At 41.4% G+C, this 22487-nt stretch overlaps 1 protein-coding gene across 8 annotated transcripts in view; it reads right to left on the minus strand.

Annotated features, from left to right (window-relative positions):
- Positions 1-22487, minus strand: part of HERC2 (HECT and RLD domain containing E3 ubiquitin protein ligase 2) — a 243534-nt gene that overhangs the window by 9197 nt on the left and 211850 nt on the right. For all 8 annotated transcript variants that reach the window (XM_004004470.5, XM_012129843.4, XM_060409588.1 and 5 more), the window contains 8 exons: positions 19610-19824; positions 12733-12910; positions 12057-12218; positions 9995-10086; positions 9651-9790; positions 5064-5251; positions 4224-4421; positions 1506-1589 (listed from right to left, as the gene is read on the minus strand). In XM_004004470.5, coding sequence (XP_004004519.1) covers positions 1506-1589; positions 4224-4421; positions 5064-5251; positions 9651-9790; positions 9995-10086; positions 12057-12218; positions 12733-12910; positions 19610-19824 — 1257 coding nt within the window. The remainder of the gene's footprint in view (positions 1-1505; positions 1590-4223; positions 4422-5063; positions 5252-9650; positions 9791-9994; positions 10087-12056; positions 12219-12732; positions 12911-19609; positions 19825-22487) is intronic.

The following is a 22487-nucleotide window of genomic DNA, read 5'->3' on the forward strand; positions in this document are numbered from 1 at the left end:
TGTAATATAAATCTGTTTGCCCTCTTATCTATCCTTATCTAGTCACGTCTGTTCAGACATGCACCCAACAGACTCATAACTCAAGGTACTAGGGATAGAAAGACGAGAAAGAAAGAGGCATCAAGCACACAATGACTGAGAAACGTGCCTAGCGCAGATTCCAAGTTATCCAGGTTCCCAGATGACCAGGGCCCCTGGGCCTGGACACCCACATTGGGCCACTGGCCCCAACATGGTGCCCGCGCACGGCCGAGGCAAGCCTGAGACCCAAGAACACCCAACTGTCTGAATTAGACAATCTGCAGCCATCAGCCTTCTGCACGTATGAACTTAAGTATTTAAAACCTAGTAATGTAGAGAAAACCAAAATGATTCTCCAAGGGGGGAAATAAAAGCTTTCTCATTAATCTAATTAACCAGTCCATTTGTTTGTGGAATGGGCTGACTGACCTCCAGCCTCACATTAAACATTATGACGTCAGTGAATTAATCACTTCCATCAGCACGGTCACATGTGTTCTCCAACAAAGGACAAGAGTTGTTGTCTTAATTAAAAATGCCCCCAAGAACAACTCTGGAAGAATTTCTAGTCATATAACCGACATCAGGGTAAAAATCATGTGCTAACAAGAAGGTTCAGGAACAAAGCCCTTGTTCTTCATGGCTCGCTTTTGCTTCAGAGGTGGGACCAATTTCATTTGCATGGTAAATGTCAAGCACACACAATGTCATCATTAGTGCCTTTTGCTTTAATTCTTTTAACGTGAAGCTTATATACATTCAGCAGCAGCATAAATCCAGAGACAGTCTCCTTTTCATTTCTTTGATTACTACTGCGATGCAAAGTCTTAGTCTTAGTCATTTTGGCCTATTAAACTGGCAAAGTAAGCCATCAGAACTGGGGAGGGTGTGAGGCTGGTGTGAACAGGAAACCTGCTCTGCATCTCAGAACTTAAACCAAGTGGGTGACTGAAGACACACACATAGCTAGAGCCACACCAGCTGCCCCTGCTGTATCCCAGAAAGGCAGGCCCAACTTTCCAGGCCATAGCAGAAAAATCAGCATGTGCCGCTGGTTAGCAGAAATAATCGCAGCACGGCCCCATGGCACGGGACAGAGATCTGGGTGCTTACAATGCATTAAGGGGAACAGAGAGCAAGTTACCAAAGTCTAGCTCAGGTTATAACATACTCCCCAAACATTAGCAGCACTTGTCAACATGTGGTGGAAATATGGGTCATTTTTACTTTTCCCTTTTTGCTTATCTGGATTTGTGCTCCCAGGTTATCTGAAATAAGCTTTTCTTCTTCGTGTTATAAAGAAAACCATTTACATGGTCACCTGGCAGTCTCAGCACCACAGGGCATCCCACACACATGGCACCTTGCTCTCTAACCAAGGGCACAAGAGTCTTGCTGTAAGCACTTGTCCCAGGCTGCAGCGATGCAACTCACAACCATGAAACCATCGCATCTGTGAACAGACAACATGTCCATTTTGTTACCTGGATGCGGTTCAACTCCACCACAGGGCCGTGCTGGCGATCTCGCACCATAGTGGCTTGTACTACTTTTCGGAAGGCCGCTTCCTAGAACACACCAAAACAAAATTTAGAATGCCATACAGAAAGTATTACCCATAGATAGTTCACATCATGACACTCCCTTTTTCAGGTCTGAGGTGGCCCAGGGGATTAGCCTGGCATCAGTACACAAGTCCCTGCAGAGGCTCAGGCAGCCAGCAGGGCCAGTGCTTGGCACTGCTCCCTGCCTGCCATCTGGGGGCAGGAGGCACCCAAAATGCCCTGGACACAGAGGGGAGAGGGCCAGAGCCTGAGGAGCAGCTGCTCTAACTCAGGTCTCAGGCCAGGCTCAGGGCTAACGAGAAACCTGAGGTTTCCCAGCCAAACTGCAAGTCCAGCACTGCAGTTGGTGACTGAGACACCAAATACACCTCAGCATTGCTGTTCTGAAAAAGACACCCAACATAAAGCAGCAGCAGTCAGGGAGCCTAGGGGAGCGGGCCAGGGCCGGGGTGGGGCTGGGGAGACACTGGCACCCTGCACTGAAAGAAACCTGGAAGAAACCCAGGGTGACGACAGGAAAGGGAACAGGTCCCAGCTTTACCCAGGGGAAGCATGCCTGCATGGGCCCCAGCACACAGGGAGGCCCTGCGATGGTATGCACATGCCTGAGGATGGGACCAGACCCCAGAGACCCTCAAAGGAGACAGGGCCACTGGCAGACACGGGCCCCACAAGTGGACCCCTGCGTTCTTTTCTGGAGAAAGGGTGGCTAAGAGAGTAGAGGGTAGGGCACACTGCTCTTAAGTCAGAGCCCCAGGAACTCCCACCTGTGGAAGAGGCGAGGGCAGAGATGCTCCCATTTGCACAGAGGGGGCCTCAGACACACACCCTACACCACACAGGAGACTGCAGAGTAAGCCCCTCCGCACACAATCCTGCACACCGACCAGCTACTTTTGCCCTCACCCTTCCTGACCTCCGCTTTCCCCCAGCTCTGGGCAAGCGTTCCCTTCCCCACAGAGCAGCGGCCCCCTAGTCCCACCCTCCTGAGATGCACTCTCTTCTGGGCTCTGCTGACTCCACAGTCACCAACAAAACCTACTCTCCAAAAATCCCAGCAGAAGCAGTCCTTTCTAACTAGGACCAAAACAGGCTGATCCTCTGTTGCTAAGGGACCCTTTCAGCCTCCCTGAGGCCCCCAACCCCAACTCAGTTGCAGGAGACTTGCACACTGTGTGAGATGCTGCCTCTCTGCTCTCCCCACAAGGAGAGGCTTTCTCCTTTTTATTGAGCATTATCACCTCTACTCTGAGGGATTAAAATAACGATGAAAGGAATCAATTTGCCATTTTTATTACTGAAAAAGGGTTGAAGTAAAGATTCAAATTTGATTTTACCCGTCCACAATTTTTTCCTGCTCCCCATTATCAGAGAAATTTTTCCATTACCACAATCCCCATCATTGCCTACATGTCTCTGCTGCTGCTGCTAAGTCACTTCAGTTGTGTCCGACTCTGTGAGACCCCATAGATGGCAACCCACCAGGCTCCCCCGCCCCTGGGATTCTCCAGGCAAGAACAATGGAGTGGGTTGCCATTTCCTTCTCCAATGCATAAAAGTGAAAAGTCAAAGTGAAGTCGCTCAGTCGTGTCTGACTCTTTGTGACCCCATGGACTGCAGCCTACCAGGCTCCTCTGTCCATGGGATTTTCCAGGCAAGAATACTGGAGTGGGGTGCCATCACCTTCTCCGACATGTCTCTAAGCCACACATAAAAATAAAATGTGTGCACTAGTTTTTTTTGGCTAGGAATTTTAGGAAATAAAGCTAATCCTGAAAAATAATCTGTTTGGACATTACTCCAAAACATCTAAATTTTATTATCATTAAAAACAGGCCATGACCTTGGATTAAAAACCCTATACGTAAAAAACGAAAAAAAAAAAAAAAAACCCTATATGTCACAGAATCAGAACCCTCAGGGCAAGGACTCCTTAACCTAACCTCTATGCTTTTTTCCCTGTATAAACACCCCCCAGCATACAGTAACTGACCCTCTTCTAGGCCATCCTGCCAAGATGCTTGCCAGAAACTTGATGACTTCAGATATCTCAATTCTAGACAGCTGAAATTATTACAAATGTCAGTGGGTCAAAATCTGTCTGACACCTTTCAGAAGCCCTCATTCCTGATTCTTTCCAGAGTCTCATAAATTACCTTCAACCAGGAATTTTTACATATCCTAGTATAATACTTTCATCTAAGCAATCTATAACTTCTGGGTCCTCTGCTAGACATACCTGGAGAAGAAATTATCTCATTTTTTTTTTCCTTCCTGCTGCCAGTAGGAATTTGCCATAAAGCCTCAAGTCCAGGATAGCAGAGAGCACTGTAAGAATGGAAGCTTAGTTTTGCCAACCCCCTCCTGAGAGGTGGGGTAGTGGGAAAGAGATTACAAGGGGACATCATAGCACCTAACCATTTTTAATATAAGCTCCAAAAAAGAAGGGATTTGTGTCTGTCTGTCACCAATGCACTCTAAGAACCCAGGACAGAGCCTGGTACATAGTAGGTGCTCTGTGAACATTTGCTAAATGAGCCGTTTTCAGTGTATTTCTGGTTTAGAAATTTTTGTTGGATTAAAAGTTACTGAGGATAACAACATCACCTACAGTAAAAATTGTTACCAGAGCAGTACCTTTCCCTGGGATATCAGAATTCCTCGAAGAGTGTCAAACCCCACAGATGGCCCAAGTCCAGTTTCATCGAGAGAGCCCTCAAGGTCAAACATGGGGATGCAGGGGCAAAAGAGCTCGGAGATGTGGTGCAGCAGCAGCAGCCGGTTCCTCAGTGCTATGATAGGGATTTCCTGTAAATGATTGTACTCCATGGGAACCTGAAACATGGAAACTTGTTATGTCAATTTAGGTGTCAAATGCACAGTTAAGCCACAGTATAGTAGATGGGTTGAAAATACAGTTCTTGAAAACAAAGAAGCACTATGACTTCTGAGTTTGTTTTGAAAAAATCTTGCCATTTTAAAGATAATATTCTGGCCATTTTGCCTGAGCCAAGAAATGTAAACCAAGGAGAATGCTAAAAAGAAAATTAGCTTATAGAATTATATTTACTACAGAAAACATACAATCTGTATTACCAGAATAGTTTATAAAATTTTTAATAAAGGTGACACACTGATATACACAGAATGTTGACAAGTGTGCATAGTTAAGGTTCTTGTATGTGTGAGTGCTCACTTATGTACGACTGTTTGCGACTGCAGGGACTGTGCCCGCCAAGCTCCTCTGTTCATGGAGTGTTCCAAGCAAGAATACTGGAGTGGGTAGCCATTTCCTACTCCAGGGGATTTTCCTGACCCAGGGATTGAAACTGGTAATTAAGGCTCTTAAAATACTGTTTTTATCATTATGAATCAGGGGAAGGAAGTGTGTGCATGCTTGTACACCCATAACTTAGTACATAGATAACTCTGTCACGACTTGCATGCCTGCTAGCCCACTTGGCTCAACCAACTGACCTGTACAGGGAGCTTCCCAGCGCTGGCAGGCTTGCTGGTTGACCAGGCGAGAGTGTGTGCTGAGCCACAGGCCACACGGTTGACCTTCTTACCCTGAAGAGCAGCTACCAGCCGAGGCCTCTGGATGGCATTTGTTGTTCCGTCTCCCAACTGTCCCTCATCATTGTCACCCCACGTATAAACTTCACCTAAAGCAGCAGATTGAGAACAGGACTTGCAGACAAGAACCAGTAAATGCACAACCACTACATCTTCCCACATATACAGCCCTTACTATCCTCCAACTGACTGTTGGCAGTCATCGGGGCAAATGTTACATTTATGGTGACCTAGATGTCTTGAATCACAATACTTAAAAGGCAGCAGGATTCCCAGGACTCTTGACAGCCTCTGCTGGCTAAAACTCCTTTTCCAACCATGTCTGTTCACCAGACTAAGCATGTACCTGGAAGCAGCTCTTAATCCGAACAAGTAACATCAAAACAGATGGTAAAAACAATCCAAATTGATTTTGTATGTTAAAGGAACAGAAAGTCAGTTTTTAACTAAACAAAATCCTTGTCTTAACGGAACACGTGCTCTCCTAATGGTTATTCCTATCCTAAACACAAGATTCAAACACTGATGAGAATCACGCTTTTCAGCATACCATGCTAGACTCCAATCATGTATGATTACGATGGTGATTAGAACAGAAGTGAATTTAGTTCTGTAGAGATGTCACAGAACTAAAGCCTTGCCAGATTCACAAAGACTCCTCAAGATGCCATGCAGCCATAAGCACCACTCTACAAACTACAAGGCTTGCGCAATGAAGGGCGGGGTACTTGTGTCCTTCCCCTTCCTGTTCTGGATAGCTCAGTCCAAAAGCCACTGGGCAGGTGTCAGAGTGCAAGCAAGAGGAAGAGAGCCTCTCTGCAGAGGCACAGCTGGGTGCACAGACTCAGAATGCACAGGGACAAGGGCTTCCACAAAGAGGGTAAGCCCAGTAGGAGAGGCAGGCCAAAGCAGGGAGCTGTATACCCATGAGAGGGCACAATCCTGAGTGGGCGGGGCAGTCACAACCCGAATGAGGTTAAGGATCCACACGGGGGAGAAGTCAAAGGCAATGATGGGCCAGTAGCCACTACAGTAAGAGTAAGTTGCTACATTAGAGGACCAGGTTTCTTACAAAAGAGAAAGGAGTTACAAGGATGGGCAGAGAGAAAACTAGAATGAATCGGTGGTTTCAAACCAGAGCTTGGGGTACTGGTGTGAACAAGTTGTGTTCACTGTACATACATACATACAAAAACAAACACAAATGTAATTTTGTATATTATTTACACATATATTCCCTAGCTCTGTCCTCTAAGAAGGTCTGACAGCAGTGATAGCACTTTAGCAATGAGCACCTATAGACCAGATCTTGTCTTTTAAATGCCATTTTCCTCCAAAGGCATCAGGACTCCTTGGGGAAACATCAAATTCTAGGTTTGAGACATAAAGACTGAGGATAAGGATAGAATGTCTTATTGTGCTAGAAAGCACAGAAGTACTCAAGGAATAATGTGGGGATATTCCAGGAGATGAAATAGGGCATGATTTGAGCATCAAAGTAAGTAACAGCAACAGCTTATATTTTTTTTCTTGTTCAGTGACTAAGTTGTGTCCGACTGTCTGCATCCCCATCGAGTGCAGCATGCCAGGCTCCTCTGTCCTCCACTATCTCCTGGAGTTGCTCAAACTCATATGTCCATTGAGTCGGTGACATTATCTAACCCTCTCATCCTCTGCCACACTCTTCTCCTTTTGCAGCATCAGTCTTTTTCAACGAGTCAGCTCTTCACATCAGGTGACCAAAGTATTGGAGCTTCAACTTTATCATCAGTACTTCAAATGAATATTCATAAGGTTGATTTCCTTTAGCACTGACTGGTGTGATCTCCTTGAAGTCCAAAGGACTCTCAAGAGTATTCTCCAGCACCACAGTCTGAAAGATCAATTCTTCGGTGCTCAGCTTTCTTTATGGTTCAACTCTCACATCCATACATGACTGCTGGAAACCACAGCTTTGACTGTACAGACCTTTGTTGGTAAAGTGATGGCTCTGCTTTTTATATACACTGTCTAGGTTTATCATAGCTTCCTTCCAAGGAGCAAGCGTCTTTTAATTTCATGGCTGTAGCCACCATCTGTAGTGATTTTGCAACACAAGAAAATAAAGTCTCTCTCTGTTTCCATTGTTTCCCCATCTATTTGCCATGAAGTGATGGGACCAGATGCCATGATCTTCTTTTTTTGAATGTTGAGTTTTAAGCCAGCTTTTTCACTCTCCTCTTTCACTTTCATTAAGAGGCTCTTTAGTTCCTCTTCACTTTCTGCCATTGGAGTGTTATTATATGCAAATCTGAGGTTGTTGATATTTCTCCCAGTAATCTTGACTCCAGTCTGTGATTTATCCAGGCTGGTATTTTGCATAATATACTCTGCATAGAAGTTAAATAGCAATGTGACAATATACAGTCTTGTTGTACTCCTTTCCCAATTTGGAACCAGTCAGTTGTTCCATGTCTGGTCCTAACTGCTGCTTCTTGACCCACATACAGGTTACTTAGGAGGCAGATAAGGTGTGGTACTCCCATCTCTTAAGAATTTTCCACAATTTGTTGTGATCCACACAGTCAAAGGCTTTAGCATAGTCAATGCAGCAGAAGTAGATATTTTTTGGAATTCCCTTGCTTTCTCTATGATCCAACGGATGTCAGCAGTTTGATATCTGATTCTCCTGCCTTTTCTAAACCCAGCTTGTATATTTGGAAGTTCTTAGTTCATGTACTGCTAAAGCCTAGCTTGAAGGAATCGGAGCATAACTTTGCTAGCATGTGAAATGAGCACCACTGTATGGTAGTCTGAACAATTTTTGACATTGCCTTTCTTTGGAACTGGAATGAAAACTGACCTTTTCCAGTCCTATGGTCACTGCTGAGCTTTCCAGATGTGCTGACATATTGAGTGCAGCGCTTTAACAGCATCATCCTTTAGGATTTGAAATAGCTCAGCTGGAATTCCACCGCCTCCACTAGCTTTGTTTGTACTAATGCTTCTTACGGCTCACTTGACGTCACACGCCAAGATGTCTGGCTCTAGGTGAGTGGCCACAAACAATTGCGGTTATCTGGGTCATTTAAGACCTTTCTTGTATAGTTCTTCTGTGTATTCTTGCCACCTCTTCTTAGTCTCTTCTGCTTCTGTTAAGTCCTTACCCTATCTGTCCTTTATTGTGCCCATCCCCTTGCATGAAACAAGCTTACATATATATAACTCATTAAATAAATTAGGAAACTATGAGTCCAACAACATGAAAACAAAAAAATTTTAAATATCTGATGAGAATAAGTAAATAAAATGGTCAAGAACTCAGCATATCATACACAGAGCCACAGTTCACTACAGTGACACAAAGCAAAATCAGCAAACAGCACACGGATGAAGTGCAGAGAAAACCAGGAGCGAGCTCCCAACAGTTCCCCTGCAGGGGCTGTCACATGGACATATTTAGATCCCTGAGTAACAAGCTTGGCCACGTGTGATGTGCTGTCCACCAGGGAAGCTCATTAGAAACTCAGTGCCCAGGACTTTGACTGGGGAGATCATGCAGGCACCTCTGTTCAGCATGTACCCAAGTTCCAGATTCCGCCCCCAGAAGGAAGCAGGTTTCAGCAGAGACCACACTCTTTTCAAACATTCTAACAAGGCCTCTTTCAATCAGGGCTAGTGGGTTAGCCTAAAATCCAGGTTCCCAGAAGCCAGTTAAAGGCCAACCTCACAAGCAGGCCTTTCTAAAAATAGCCATCAACGTGTGGAGCAAGGGGAGAATGGGATGAATCGGGAGATGAGGACTGACATGTATGTACTATGTGTGCAACAGATGGCTAGTGGGAAACACCGCACGGCACAGGGAGCTTAGCCTGGGGCTCTGCGATGACCAGAGGAACAGGATGGGGGTCAGGAGGCAAGGAGGCTCAAGAGGGAGGGGAGATTTGGCCACCTGATGCCAAAGAACTGACTCATTTGAAAAGACCCTGATGCTGGGAAAGATTGAAGGTGGGAGGAGAAGGGGACAGAGGATGAGATGGTTGGATGGCATCACAGACTCAATGGACAGGAGTTTGAGTAAACTCTGGGAGTTGGTGATGGACAGGGAGGCCTGGCATGCTGCAGTCCATGGGGTCACAAGAGTCAGAACAACTGAGCGACTAAACTGACCTGATACATACATACATACGTACACACACACACACACACACACATATATATATACATATATATAGCTGATTTACTTCATCATACAGCAGAAACTAATACATTGTAAAGCAGTTATACTGCAATTAAGAAAAAATAAATAAAAACAGCCACAGCAGCCCTGCTCTGCTAACTCTTTTCTGCCATGAAACACAATATATTCACAAGGGCCAACACCACAGATGTCTTTTCAGAATACAGTAATGAATCCCTCCATACCCCCCACCCCCACCTTACAGCTGTGCATTCATCCCTGACCTCTCAGATCACACACCTCCAAGTTACAAAATTGCCTCCACCTACCGTCCTCAGAGCAGCACACACAGTGCAGGGAGCCAGTGGCAATGGCAATGACTTTCTTCCCCTGCAGCCCTTGGACTTGCCGAGGTCTTCTAACATGATCATCAGATCCATGACCCAGCCTATGATAATCACCTTTGCCCCTGCACACAAGAACATGGAACTTATGAGTACAATGCCATCTGGTTCACCATGCTGCCCCACCTTCTGGTACAAACACCTACAGGAAGACAGAAATTGCAGCCTGCCACAGAAGTTACATTTCAGTCTACAGAAAGACAGTTAATGTAACTTCAAATTAACAATCATTGGTTTTGGTGGAATTAAATAAACAGAATCTTACATACCAAGTGTAAACAGCACCAGATTTGGTAAGGGCGACAGAAAACTGGGATCCACATTCCACTTTAACCACTCCAAGGCCTGTAAGAGAGTCAATCTAGAAGGGAAACGGTTCAATTAGACTGATTGAATCAAGGATTTTGCTGATGGCTGCACCCATATACTAAACTAAATCTAATAAAGAACTCTGAAAACCCTTACTCCTATGCCAAATATTTATTACAACTTAAAATCTTGCTCCATGTAACCAAATGTTCTCAAAAGGCTCTGAGGGTACAGAGGCCACAGGCAGCCAGAGACCCATGAGACCTGCCGTATAAATGAACACACTGCTTGTTCCCAGAATTCACTCTCCTGACTCAGTTTCTCTTTATGGCAGCCCCACTCTCCAGCAAGCCCTGCACTTCACATCAGCCTTCCGAGACGTCGAAGTCCACAGTGGAGCAGGAGCAGGTAACAGGGAGGAGTAGCCAAGACAAACAGGGTTCTGGCCCTCTAATACCAGCAATCCATCTGCCCAGGTTATTCCAATTAAACACAATGGTGATCACGCCCATATTAGAATCCACTCCCAGCCCCTGCCTGCTCAAGGGTCCAGAACCTTCATAGCCAGCACCAGAGGTCTTATTGGGATTCATTTACCTAGCTATCATCTTTCTTCACCTATCAAACTATGCTCCTTATTACTTGTGACTGTTCCTGGACTCAAGTTCTCATACTTAATTATGAATTTAAATTAGTAATGACTTAATTCTTTTAGTTTTTTCCTCACCCCACCCCCATCACAATGATATCAGTTAATATCCTCCAGTGCCCCCTCTCCCCAAGTACTTGACATTTCAATCCTGGTTAAGTCTAAAGCTTTCTCAACATAAAAAAGTCAACAATTAAATCTGGAAATCATAAGCAACCTGTCATGTGGTTGCATAAAATTCATTTAACTATAAGGGAAAAGAGAAAGTGGTGATTAGGACAAGGAGGCAGCCTTGAGTCCCACATTTTCCAGCAGCACCTGCCAAGGAGGCCCTGAGCAGCCACAGCCTCATGACACAGAGGTGCAGGTGCCACCTCCTTCATCATGCCCTGCCTCCAGCCAGCACCTGCCAATGCCACACCACATGATAATGAAGCCTATGGTGTCCACACTGCCCAGCATGGAAGCACATCAGCTCCTGAAATGTGGATACTGTTAAGCAAGGGAGTCAACTGTAATTTTACTTACTAGTTCTGATTTAAGCTAACATTTTAGTAGTCAGGTATGGCTAGTGGCTATTGTACTGAGCGGCACAGCTCTGAGAAGAACAGCCTGGCAGTCCCAGCTCAGGTTCATATTCTGACTGGCCTTGAGTGGCTTTCCACCCCCTCCCAGGCTGCCCATGCACCGTGCTGGCCTCTATTCCACACGGGCAGTCTCAGAACACCAGCAAGAGAGGATGCCAAGCAGAGACAGCTTCTAGCTTTCTTTCATAGCACCTGCACTCCCAAGTCCACAGCAAATCACAGCTGCAGGCTGCTAGGCAGCCAGCAAGTGACCCAAGCACACCAATGAACGAAACCCCTCTGCCAACTACCTATTCACAAAGGCAAAATACAGTTGTGACCACAAATGTTAATAAACTACCCAGAGCCACTCAGCTTAAGTGAAGCCTCTTCTCTTGGCTTCTCACAAGATGTCCATCTAACAGCTTCTGACTAAGCCAAATGCAGCCTTTCAGCAAGTACTAGTACACTGCATAGGTACAGACCTCAGTAAACTGAATGAGTTGGTTGGTTTTCCTCAAACAGGGCTACATACTAATCAAAACTACAGACTATGTGATTCCTCACTTTCTAAGAGAGCACGAAAGAGCACTTACATCTTTATACCTCTGCGTCTTTCACTCACTTTTCGCCCAATAATAACCCATTATATTTTCTCCAAAGAAGTTAAAAGATGAAGTTGATGCAGTATAGGACAGGACATGAGCCCAGTAGGGCCCTGGGCTTGTGCACGTGGATGGTGCCCATAAGCAACCTGAGCTCCAGAGACCTCACACCCAAGGGCCCCAGAAATGTCAAGAGAAATACCTTCATGGGCACCTTGCAGCCATCACTGCCTCCTCTGCCCAGCTTGCCGTAGTCCCCATCCCCCCAGGACCAGACAGTGTCGTCATCCGTGAGGCAGAGGGTCTGGGCATCTCCGCTGCCACAGGCAACGTCGACCACACGGTGGCCCTGCAATGCCTCCACCTGCAGAGAAAAGGCACTTAGGGGTTATCTGACCACAACAGGAAAGAGAATCTCCCTGAGAGAGGCTGAGGAATTTTTTTTTTTTGTTTTGGAGATGCCTGTTTTAATTCTTCCCCAAAAACAGGTAACCTTAATAATCCTATAAGACAAGATAGAAAATACCCCTCACATATTCAAACTACAGGCATCTCAGCTGTAAGAGGCAGGTCTCAGTGTCCAATGCTCAGTTCTGCCACCTTATGGCCTCACCCCAAAAAACTGGGCCTTCTAGGAGACAAAAGTCTCTAGGTAGATGCCAGAGCAATATTTACTAGTGTAGATAAAATTTCAACACTATCCTGTTTAAATGACCTATGGAAAACATACCAAGATTGTTTTTATTCCCACCAAAAATAAAACCGTTAACTCTAAAACTAAAACGAACCTGCAACAGGAAATACTTTTTATTTTTACAAAAGAATAATGACAATGGCAAGCTGTCCCTCCAGACCTCCCAAGCAAAGCTTCTCCTCACCAGCTTCGGCTTTAACTGGTCCTCACTGTCACTGTGCCCCAGACGGCCATACCGGCCTTTGCCCCAGGTGTAGAGGTCCCCAGCTGCAGTGACACAAGCGCTGTGGGCTCCACCGGCAGCAACATCAACCACCTCAGTTCCTCTCAGAGACTCAATGACACGAGGACGGTCACACGGACTGCAGAAACATCACAAAATACAGCAGAAAGAGTGTAATTCCTGGATATTTTTAAATTATTTAATATTAGGCTTCTGGTTTGCTGTTCACTTATTCAGTGCACACCTCTCAATCTACATCAAGTCAATTATTAAAAAAAAAAATCAATCTGAAGGAATCTTTCAGGCCTGAACTCTAAATTACATAATACGCTACCTACCTTCTTTTATACACGCTGCCAAATGCCAGAGAAGAGATGTACAGTCTAAATCAAGGGGTAGTACTTACAGGTTTACTGTTTTTGAAAGGCCAGTGAACTGAGAATGGGTTTTGCATTTTTTAAGGGTTGTAAAACAAACAAACAACACAAGAAAGAAGCGTAGACAACAAAGATGGTATGTGACTGACAAAATATTTATTAGTATCTGGCCTTTTAGAGAAACAGGTTATCCACCCTTGCTATAAATCAACTTTTTATTTACAGACTCAAATAGTCTACAACATGACAAGCACTGACAACAAACTTCTTTCTCTTGAGTTTTGAAAGCTCTTTTTAATGATTTCAGATATAAGACCTTAGTCAAATATATGATGGCAAATGTTTTCCCAGTCTATAGCATGTCTGTCTTAACACTGTCTTTATAAAAATTGTGAAGTTCTTCAAAGAGAAGTTCACAGTTTTTATGAAGTCCGATCTATCCTATTTTTCTTTATTTAATTATGCTTTTGGAGTTCTAGCTAAAAATCTTTGTCTGACTTAAGGTCACAAAAAGTTTTCCCCATGCTTTCTTCTAGAAGTTTTTAGTTTTAGGTGTATGAGTTAATGTTGGATACGATGCAAGATAATTCACGCTCAAAGATCGAGGTATTCCCTTAGGCAAGGCTGAAGATTTCAGGCTATGGTATGTGGAATTTAGGCTATAGTCCTTATTTCTGGACAGATTACTGGACATGTTGCACAGTCCATGCTTTAAACCAGATCTGAACAGAAGAACGGCTAGTTAGCCTAGGTAGAAAGTGAAGGATTTAATCTTGGATATTAATGGTACAGGGTAAGAATTTAAGTTCACTGTTTACCATATGGTTACTGAATTGTTCAAAACCATTCACTGAAAAGACTTATCTTTTTTCCAAAAACTTGTCTTTGCACTTCTGTAAATTATTCAATGCAAATTGTGAGGGACAAATCAAATTTCATTCTTCCATACTTATTGTGTCAGCATTTGCAAGTGCATTTTTGGACTCCCCATCCTGTTCTGCTCTACTGACACATTTCTCTTTCTTTACAGTATCTCCCAGTCTTGATTACTATATCTTTATAATGAGACATGAAGTTAGGTAGTATCAGCTCTCCAACTTTGCTCAAAGTTTGTTTTTACTATTGTAAGTACTTTGCATTTCCACATGAATTTTATAATCAGCTTGTCAATTTCTACAGAAATTTTGAATGGGAAGGGGTTGTTTGAGTCTTCCAACGCATGAACACAGTGTACTCCTCCATAATTTTAGGTCTTTTACAATTTCTCAGTAACATTTTTATAGGGTTTTTTTTTGTTGTCTGTTAAGTTATCCATATTTTAGAGTCAAATTTATTCCTATTTCAATTTTAGTAGTATTTTAAAATTTCACTTTCTGATTGCATATGTAATATGTATAAAGACACACTATTGACTTTTTTTGATACAGCAATGTTTCCTTTGTCTACAACTGACTTTTATTTACTGATCTTCTATCCTGCAACTTTGCTAATCTCACCTCTTAATTCCAATAGCTTTTCTGTAGATACCATCAGATTTTCTACAAAAATAATTATATTATGTGTAAGTGGACAGTTTTAATTCTGAATATTCACTGGAAGGACTGATGCTGAAGCTGAATCTCCAATACTTTGGCCACCTGATGAAAACAGCGGACTCATTAGAAAAGACCCTGATGCTGAGAAAGATGGAAGGCAGGAGGAAAAGGAGATGACAGAGGACGAGATGGTTGGATGGCATCACCGACTCAATGGACATGAGTTCGAGCAAGCTTCAGGAGATAGTAAAGGACCGGGGAGTCAGGTGTGCTGCAGTCCATGGGGTCACAAAGAGTTGGACTGAGCGACTGAACAGCAACAAATTCTCTCTCCAATCTGAGTGCCTTTTCCCTCTCTGCATTGTTGTACTGCACTTGCTAAGCCTGCTAAACAATGCTGAATGCACCTGCTGACATCAGGAGGCGGCCCTGTCTTGCTCCTGGAGATGGAAAAAGTGCTCGGTCTGCCACTATCAGGTGCCGTGTTAGTCCCAGGTTTAACACAGATGTCCTGTATCAAGTTCAGGAAGTTTTTGTTCCTTCCTATATTGCTGAAAGTTGTTTTTATCAGAAACAAAAGTTAATCTGCCAAATGCTTTTCTGCCTTTCATCCATTGAGATAATCAAAATAATTTTTCTTTTTTATACTGATCAATTTTTTAATGTTAAAACAATTATTCAATTTCTGGCATAAACCTCACTTGGCTATACTGCTTTATCCTTTTACATACTGTTAATACTCAATTTTCTAAACTATTAAGAATTTTTACATCTATATCAATGAAGGATATTGGTCTGTATTTTCCTAATAATATCTGAGTCTGATTTTGATATAAGAATATAACTGTCCCCACAAAATACTAAATTGGGGCAAATTCCCTTCTTCACTATTCTGAAATAGTTTGTGCAGAACTGGTATTATCCGTTACTTATATGTGTAGTAGAAATCACTAGTCATCTATATGATCCTGAAGACTTTATTTGTGGAAAATTCAATTTTTTAAATAGACACAGGGCTATTCATCTTTCCTGAGTCAGCATTAAACAATGTGTGTCCTTTGAGGAATATGCCCATTTCATCTAAACAGTTAAATCCGTTTGCATAAAAGTTATTCAACATACTTCATCTTTCAGTAACTACACATCTTAAGTGACGAAAACTCCCTCATTCCTGATATTCCTACACACTCACAGTGTGTGTGTGTGTTAGAGAAAGATCAGTTTAAATGGAGGTTTTCATTGATTACACTTTCTCAAAGAACTGACTTATGTTTTCTTTCATTTTCTTCCATTTTCTGTTTTCTATTTCATGGATTCTTGCTCTGATCTTTCTTTCTTATTTCCTTTCTTCTGCTCACTTTGTCTTTCTTATTCTAGTTTCTTAAAGTAGAAGCTGAGGTCATTGTTAGGAACCATTTTTCTTTTATAAAAAGGGATTTTATGCTATAAGTTTCCTTCTAAGTACTGCTTTTTCTGGATCCTACATATTTTTACATGCTGTTTTCACTTTCACTCAGTTCCAAATTGTTTCTAATTTAACTGATTCTTTCTTTGACCCATCAGTTATTTTAACACGTTTTACTTACTTTCCAAATAAATGGAGGATTTCCTATACGTTATTGATTTACTCGATTTCTAATTAATTCCATTGTGGTCAGGGAAAATCTTTTATATAACTTGAATCTTTTTTATTTATGAGATTTGTTTTCTGGCCCAAATTATGATCTATATTAGCAGCTGTTCCATGTGTACTTGAAAACAATGTCTTGTTAAGTAGTATGCTATTGTGATCAAGTTGGTCGATAAAGTTGTTCAAGTCTCCTGACAGATTTCTATCCACCAACTCTAGCAGTTATTGAGTTGTTGTTCAGTTACTAAGTCATGGCCAACTCTTTGCAACCCCATGTACTGCAGCACTCCAGGCTTTCCTGCCCTTCACTGTCTCCAGGAGTTTGCTCAAATTCATGTCCACTGAGCCAGTGATGCCATCCAACCACCTCATCCTCTGTCGCCCCTTCTCCTCCTGCCCTTAAATCTTTCCAGCATCAAAGTCTTTTCTAATGCGCCAGCTCTTTGAATCAGGTAGCCGAAGTACTGGAGCTCTAGCCTTGGTTATTGAGGGAGGAATACTAAAATCTTCAACTGCAGATATGTTTCTCCTTGCAGCTCAGTAATTTTAATTTCGTGTATCTCAAAGATTATTGGCTGTGTGAACATTTAGGAATATTATATCCTCTTGATCAACTGACCATATCATTACATAAAATGACCCTTTTTATCCTTGTTTATATTCTCTAATGTGAACTTTAATTTGTGTAACATTAATACAGGTATTTCAGCTTTCTTTTGCATATTTTCCCACCCTTTTAATCTATTTATGTTTCTGAACAGATCTATGTGTTAAATACAAAGTTTGTTCAATGTAGCATATTATTTGATCATGCTTTTATATCCATTCTGACAATTTTACTTTTAACTGTGTTGTTTAGATCATTTAACATTTGAAGTGACTGTTAATATATTTTGGGTTAGAGCTACATCTTACTATTTTGCTTACCATTTGTCTCATCTGTTTACCCCATTTTTTTCTCTTTTTCTGGTTTCTTGTAAGTAAATTTTATGATTCATTTTAACTCCTTTGTTGGCTTATCAGATGAAGCTTTCTATTGCACTATTTTTGTGGTTGCGCTGGGGGATGGCAAAATGCACCTCTAATCACTACAGTTTAGTTTGGGGCTATGGACTACATCAGGCATAGTATAAGAACTTTGCAACAGTATCTGTCCACTTCCACTCCACCCCCAGCCTCTGTGCTACTGCTGTCATATATTTTATTCCTATATTTTAGGCATCCTCAGTTCATTTTTATCATACCCTGGAAATATTCAATTATCTCTTAAAGAGATAAGGGAAAATATTACCATATTAATTCATGAGTAATTTCCTCATTCATTTTATAGACCTCTGATTCCATCTGGTGTAATTCTCCTCTATTTGAAGTAATTTCTTGAAATTTTTAGCTGTACAGAACCAGAGGTGTTGAATTATTTCAGCTTTTATATGGCTGCATAAGTCTATTTAAACTTCGTTCTTGAAAAAACAATTTCTCTTGAGTAAAAACACCTAAGCTGACAGTTATTTTTACTTTCAGTATCTCCACTGTATTCTAGCTTGCATTACTGCTCATCAGAAATTCACTACCACCCTTCATCTGTTATTCTGTATATAACTGGTATTTTTCCCTCTAGCTGCTTTAATTTTTTTTTCTCCTAATCAATGATCTTGAGCAATTTGATTATGATATGCTCTGGTGTAGTTTCCTTCATGTGTTTCTCTTGTTTAGGGGTTTCTGAGCTTCTTATATCTGTGGGTTTATAATTTTCATCAAATTTGAAATTTTTTCAGCCGTTACATCTTCAAAATCTCCATCCTCCTCACCTTTGATTATGCATATATTGGGCCACTGGAGGCTGCCCACAGCTCACTGATACTATGGTCTTTTATGTATTCTTTTCTTCTGTTTCATTTGAATAGTTTCTACTGTTTTCTTTCAAGCGCACTGTCCTTTTCTTCTGTAATGTTTAATCTGCCATTAATCCTATGAACTGTATTTTAGGTCTGAGACACTGTTTCTTATGTATTTTGGATATTAACCCCTGATCAGTTACATGATTTGCAGATATCTTCTCTCATTCCATAGGATGCCTTTTCACTGTGCTGTTCCTTTTGCTGTGCAGTAGGTTTTCAGTTTGATGAGTCCCATTTGTTTTTTCTGCTTTTGCTTTTAGTGTCATATCCAAAAAATTAATGCTAAGACTAATGTCAAAGACCTTTTCCCCTATGTTTTCTTACAGGAGTTTCATTATTTCAGATCTTATAGTCAAGTGTTTAACCCATTTTGAGCAAATTTTTGTGAGGGGTGTAAGACAGGGGTCCAATTTCATTCTTTTGCATTTGAACATGTAATTTTCCCAACACTACTGAAGAGATATGTGCCTGATAATTTTTGACCACATGAACAACGCTGTAAATACTATATACTGCTTGTATCCATAACATATTCTTGAGCTTTGACCTCTACAGCATAGTTAAGTTACTTGTAAACAGTTTAGTCCTTTCATGTCTAGCTTTTTCTAGCTTTGTTAGTGGGATCAAAACAATATTCAGTTAGTCTGTGGCTAAATTTCTTTGGCAATTTTGTGCCCCATCATTCTTAGTCCTCTACTTAGTGGCCTATGAATTATGAGGTTTGGGAGTAGGCACTATCTACTGAGCTCCGTGAGCTCTGAAAACGCTCCCCCCCAATCTTTTTAGGTGACCTATTCCTTGCCTCTCAGGCTCCCCACAAGCAGTGTCAGTGCTCACTGGAGATCACTGAACACACTTTATCACCTGTTACTCAATGGCTTGAGGGCTGCTGTTTCATGTGTCTTGCCTGGTGCTTCAGTTATTTCAGATGCAAAGGTCCTGTGACTCCAATGTGGCCTTCAGTTCCCATTACTTTTTAAAAATCACTGAGTTTGGTTGTTTTGTGTAAAAAACTGTGTCATCTGTGTGTTCCTTTCCCCTCACTGCCATTTGCTCTGTATTTATAGGTTTAGCATCTGCATGTTAACAAAATGCCAGCTATTAGTGGAGAACTAGGACCAGGGTTAGCAGCCTCAGGGGAAAGGACAAGATGAAGCTCACCATACTTGGTAATCAGAAATCAAAATTCAGATTTGATGTCCCCCAACAGAGAGGTCATGTAGGCAAGCCTAAATAATGTTACATGAATTATTTCTGCTAAATAAGTCATTAAGTTTGAGTAGATTATTGCAAATGTTGTCCTTAAAAACAAACTGCCGATATACTATACAAGCATTAGCACAAATAAAATCAAGAAAAGGAAAACATAACACTGAAAATGATGTTTTCACAAAATACCTTCTGTTGCCATGCCCCAACTTCCCATCTTCTGCTTCACCCCAAGAGTAAACTTCTCCTTCTGAAGAGAGGGCAAGACAGTGTTTTCCTCCTGAGTTCACAGCTACTTTCTTAATGAACACATGCTGAATGGATTCAAGTAATGTGGGGGTGGACACCGATTCTGTCCCTCCAACTCCTAGTCTGCCGCCCGCACCATACCCAGTGGCATATAGCTACAAGATAAAATAATACAGACATCATATTTTTATCTAAGGATCCCATATTTCAATAATCAATAAATCAAATCAATGCTCTAGGTATTTTTGCCACAGAAAAATGAAATTTAAAATTAAGACTTTATTTTTTCTTTATCAGAACTCTAAAAATTAAAGAAAAAATTACAATTAATAGAAACCCCAAATTCAGAAAATGTATTTTGAAAACACATCTTTTCCCTGCAAGTACTTCTATTTTGTCTAGAGTAGCAATTAATACCAAGAAAAGCAAAAAAAAAATTTAATTATCTACTATATGCAACCCCGGAGAAGGAAATGGCAACCCACTCCAGAATTCTTGCCCGGAGAATCCCATGGACAGAGGAGCCTGGCAGGCCATGGTCCATAGGGTTGCAGTGAGTCAGACACAACTGAAGCGACTAAGCACACATGCACACGCTATATGCAAATCCCAGATAACACCTACACAAATACCCACAGGAAAAGTATACATGTATCTGATATTTCAGCAAAGCAGTATATAACTCACATAGTAGAACATACTATTTTTTTCTTTCATTCTAGGTGGGTAATTCATTTAGGATATAAAACATCTTTATCATAAAAAAAAAAAATCAGACTGCCATTTCCAAATGCATGTCAAACACCCCTCCTGTAACAATTTAAAGGCTGCTTCACATTGTTTCAACTGGTCTGCTGCACTGACACAACAGGAAGGAAACTTGAAGCCCCAAAACAAGAAGTAAAACCAAGAATTCAGACAGATAAAGGAGCCCAAAGACAGCTTCCCCTGGGAATGTTTTGAGGCCTCAAGTGCACAGGGTGTGGAGGGTTAGGAGTCAAGCCCAACCGGAAACTTTGCAGAAAGAAGAGACTGAGAAGGGCTTCCTCCCACTCACACTGAATGAGAACTAAGAAGAAAACAAAAGAAAGTTGTCTTTCTCAACCTTAGGGCTGAATGAAAGGGTGGAAAAATCTCTCCTGAGAATTCATAACCACAAAAGCTGGTCACTGAGTTGGTTTTCAGTCTGAATTAATGCTACCTATGGTCTAAATTCTGTAGGTAGAGGATTTAATTTACAATGGCTTAGACTTGTAGTACCCCAGGGTCATAAATTCTCTTTTGATTAGTGACTTCAGACCAGACCTCTAACACCACAAACTTCTTAACCAGCAGAGGCAGGAGAGAACACTATGTGAAAAAGCAAACAAATGCGCTGGCTTCTCTTTTTCTCTTCATTTAGATACTGCCTGATCTCTCAGTCTCTGCCTGGAAACTTTCATGGAGCTATTTCAAGGCAGTTTTCTATGCTTCAAAAAGCTGTCCCATCCTTTCAGAGTCCTACTTCTTGCAGATATTTAACTAAGATGTTAACAGATTCTAATAGTTTAGGATATCATTTTTTTAAATGTGTCCATTAATTGCATAACAAATCTAAATAAAAACAACAACAACAAAAAAAAACTAGGCCTCATCTCAAAGAATTTCTACATAAAATTTTTCAAGGAAAATAGTCAGCTCATAATTTTAAAAATTCCCATTATCTAAGAGTCAAAAGAAACAAGTCCAATATTATGTTTAAAGAAATAAAAGCTTGAAAGTATCCCCAAGGAATGAGAGACTAAGACAACACAAAGCAAAATTTGCAGAAATTAAAAAAATAGAGTTGAAATTAAAAGCCCTGATGCATAAAAGAGATTATAAGCAGGTGAAGAAATATTAGAAAACCAGCATATGGCTCTGAGGAAATTACCGAGCATATGGCAAAGAAACACAGAAAGAAGAGGAAACAGATAAGAAGAGAGAATTGGGAATAGACCTCCTCACTTGAACATCAATTAGAACTCGGAGTTTTAAGTACAGATCATAGAGAAATATGGGAGAGGCAATATTTGAAAAAATAATGTCTGAGAATTTATCAGAATGTTAAAAGACCAGTTCCTAGAACCAGGAAGCCCATCCTTCATCCCTCACCACCTGGTTAAAAAAAAAAAAAAAAACAATGAAAAAGGACAGGAAAAAAAAAAGAAATTGACATCTAAATATACCATAGTGAAAGTATAAGTCACTAAAGAAAGATTTTAGAAGCAGCTGTTATACAAAGAAAGGATTTATACAAAGAAAGGATTTAACTTTCATTTGGGTAAAAGTTAATCTGACTGCTGACATCCCAGGTCATGATCAATGAGGGCCAAAAGCCAGAAGAATAAAATGTTTAATAGACTGACTAAAAATAAAGGTCAACTGAAAATTTTATACTCTAGGACATGGCTTGGATTACTACCCACAGGCCAGGTCAGGCCCACCACCTATTTTTTATTCAAAAAACAAAAGTTTTATTAGAGCACAGGCACACTCACTCATTTTCATATTCACCTCAAGCTGCTTTCATAATTTTAACAGAGATCAGACTGTATGAGTCCCATAGCCAAAAAATACTATGGCAACCTTCACAGAAAAAGTTTGCAACCCTGACCTAGAAAAAGGACAAAATCAAGATATTAAAAAAAAAAAAAACCAATCAGGAGATTAACCAACAACAGACCCTCACTAAAAGAAACTGAAAATACATGTTTAAAGTATCAGTAGAAGGACTGACCACCTGATCTGCCTCTTGAGAAATCTGTATGCAGGTCAGGAGGCAACAGGGAGAACTGGA

This window comes from Ovis aries, chromosome 2, assembly GCF_016772045.2.
Source record: "Ovis aries strain OAR_USU_Benz2616 breed Rambouillet chromosome 2, ARS-UI_Ramb_v3.0, whole genome shotgun sequence".
Taxonomy (NCBI): domain Eukaryota; kingdom Metazoa; phylum Chordata; class Mammalia; order Artiodactyla; family Bovidae; genus Ovis; species Ovis aries.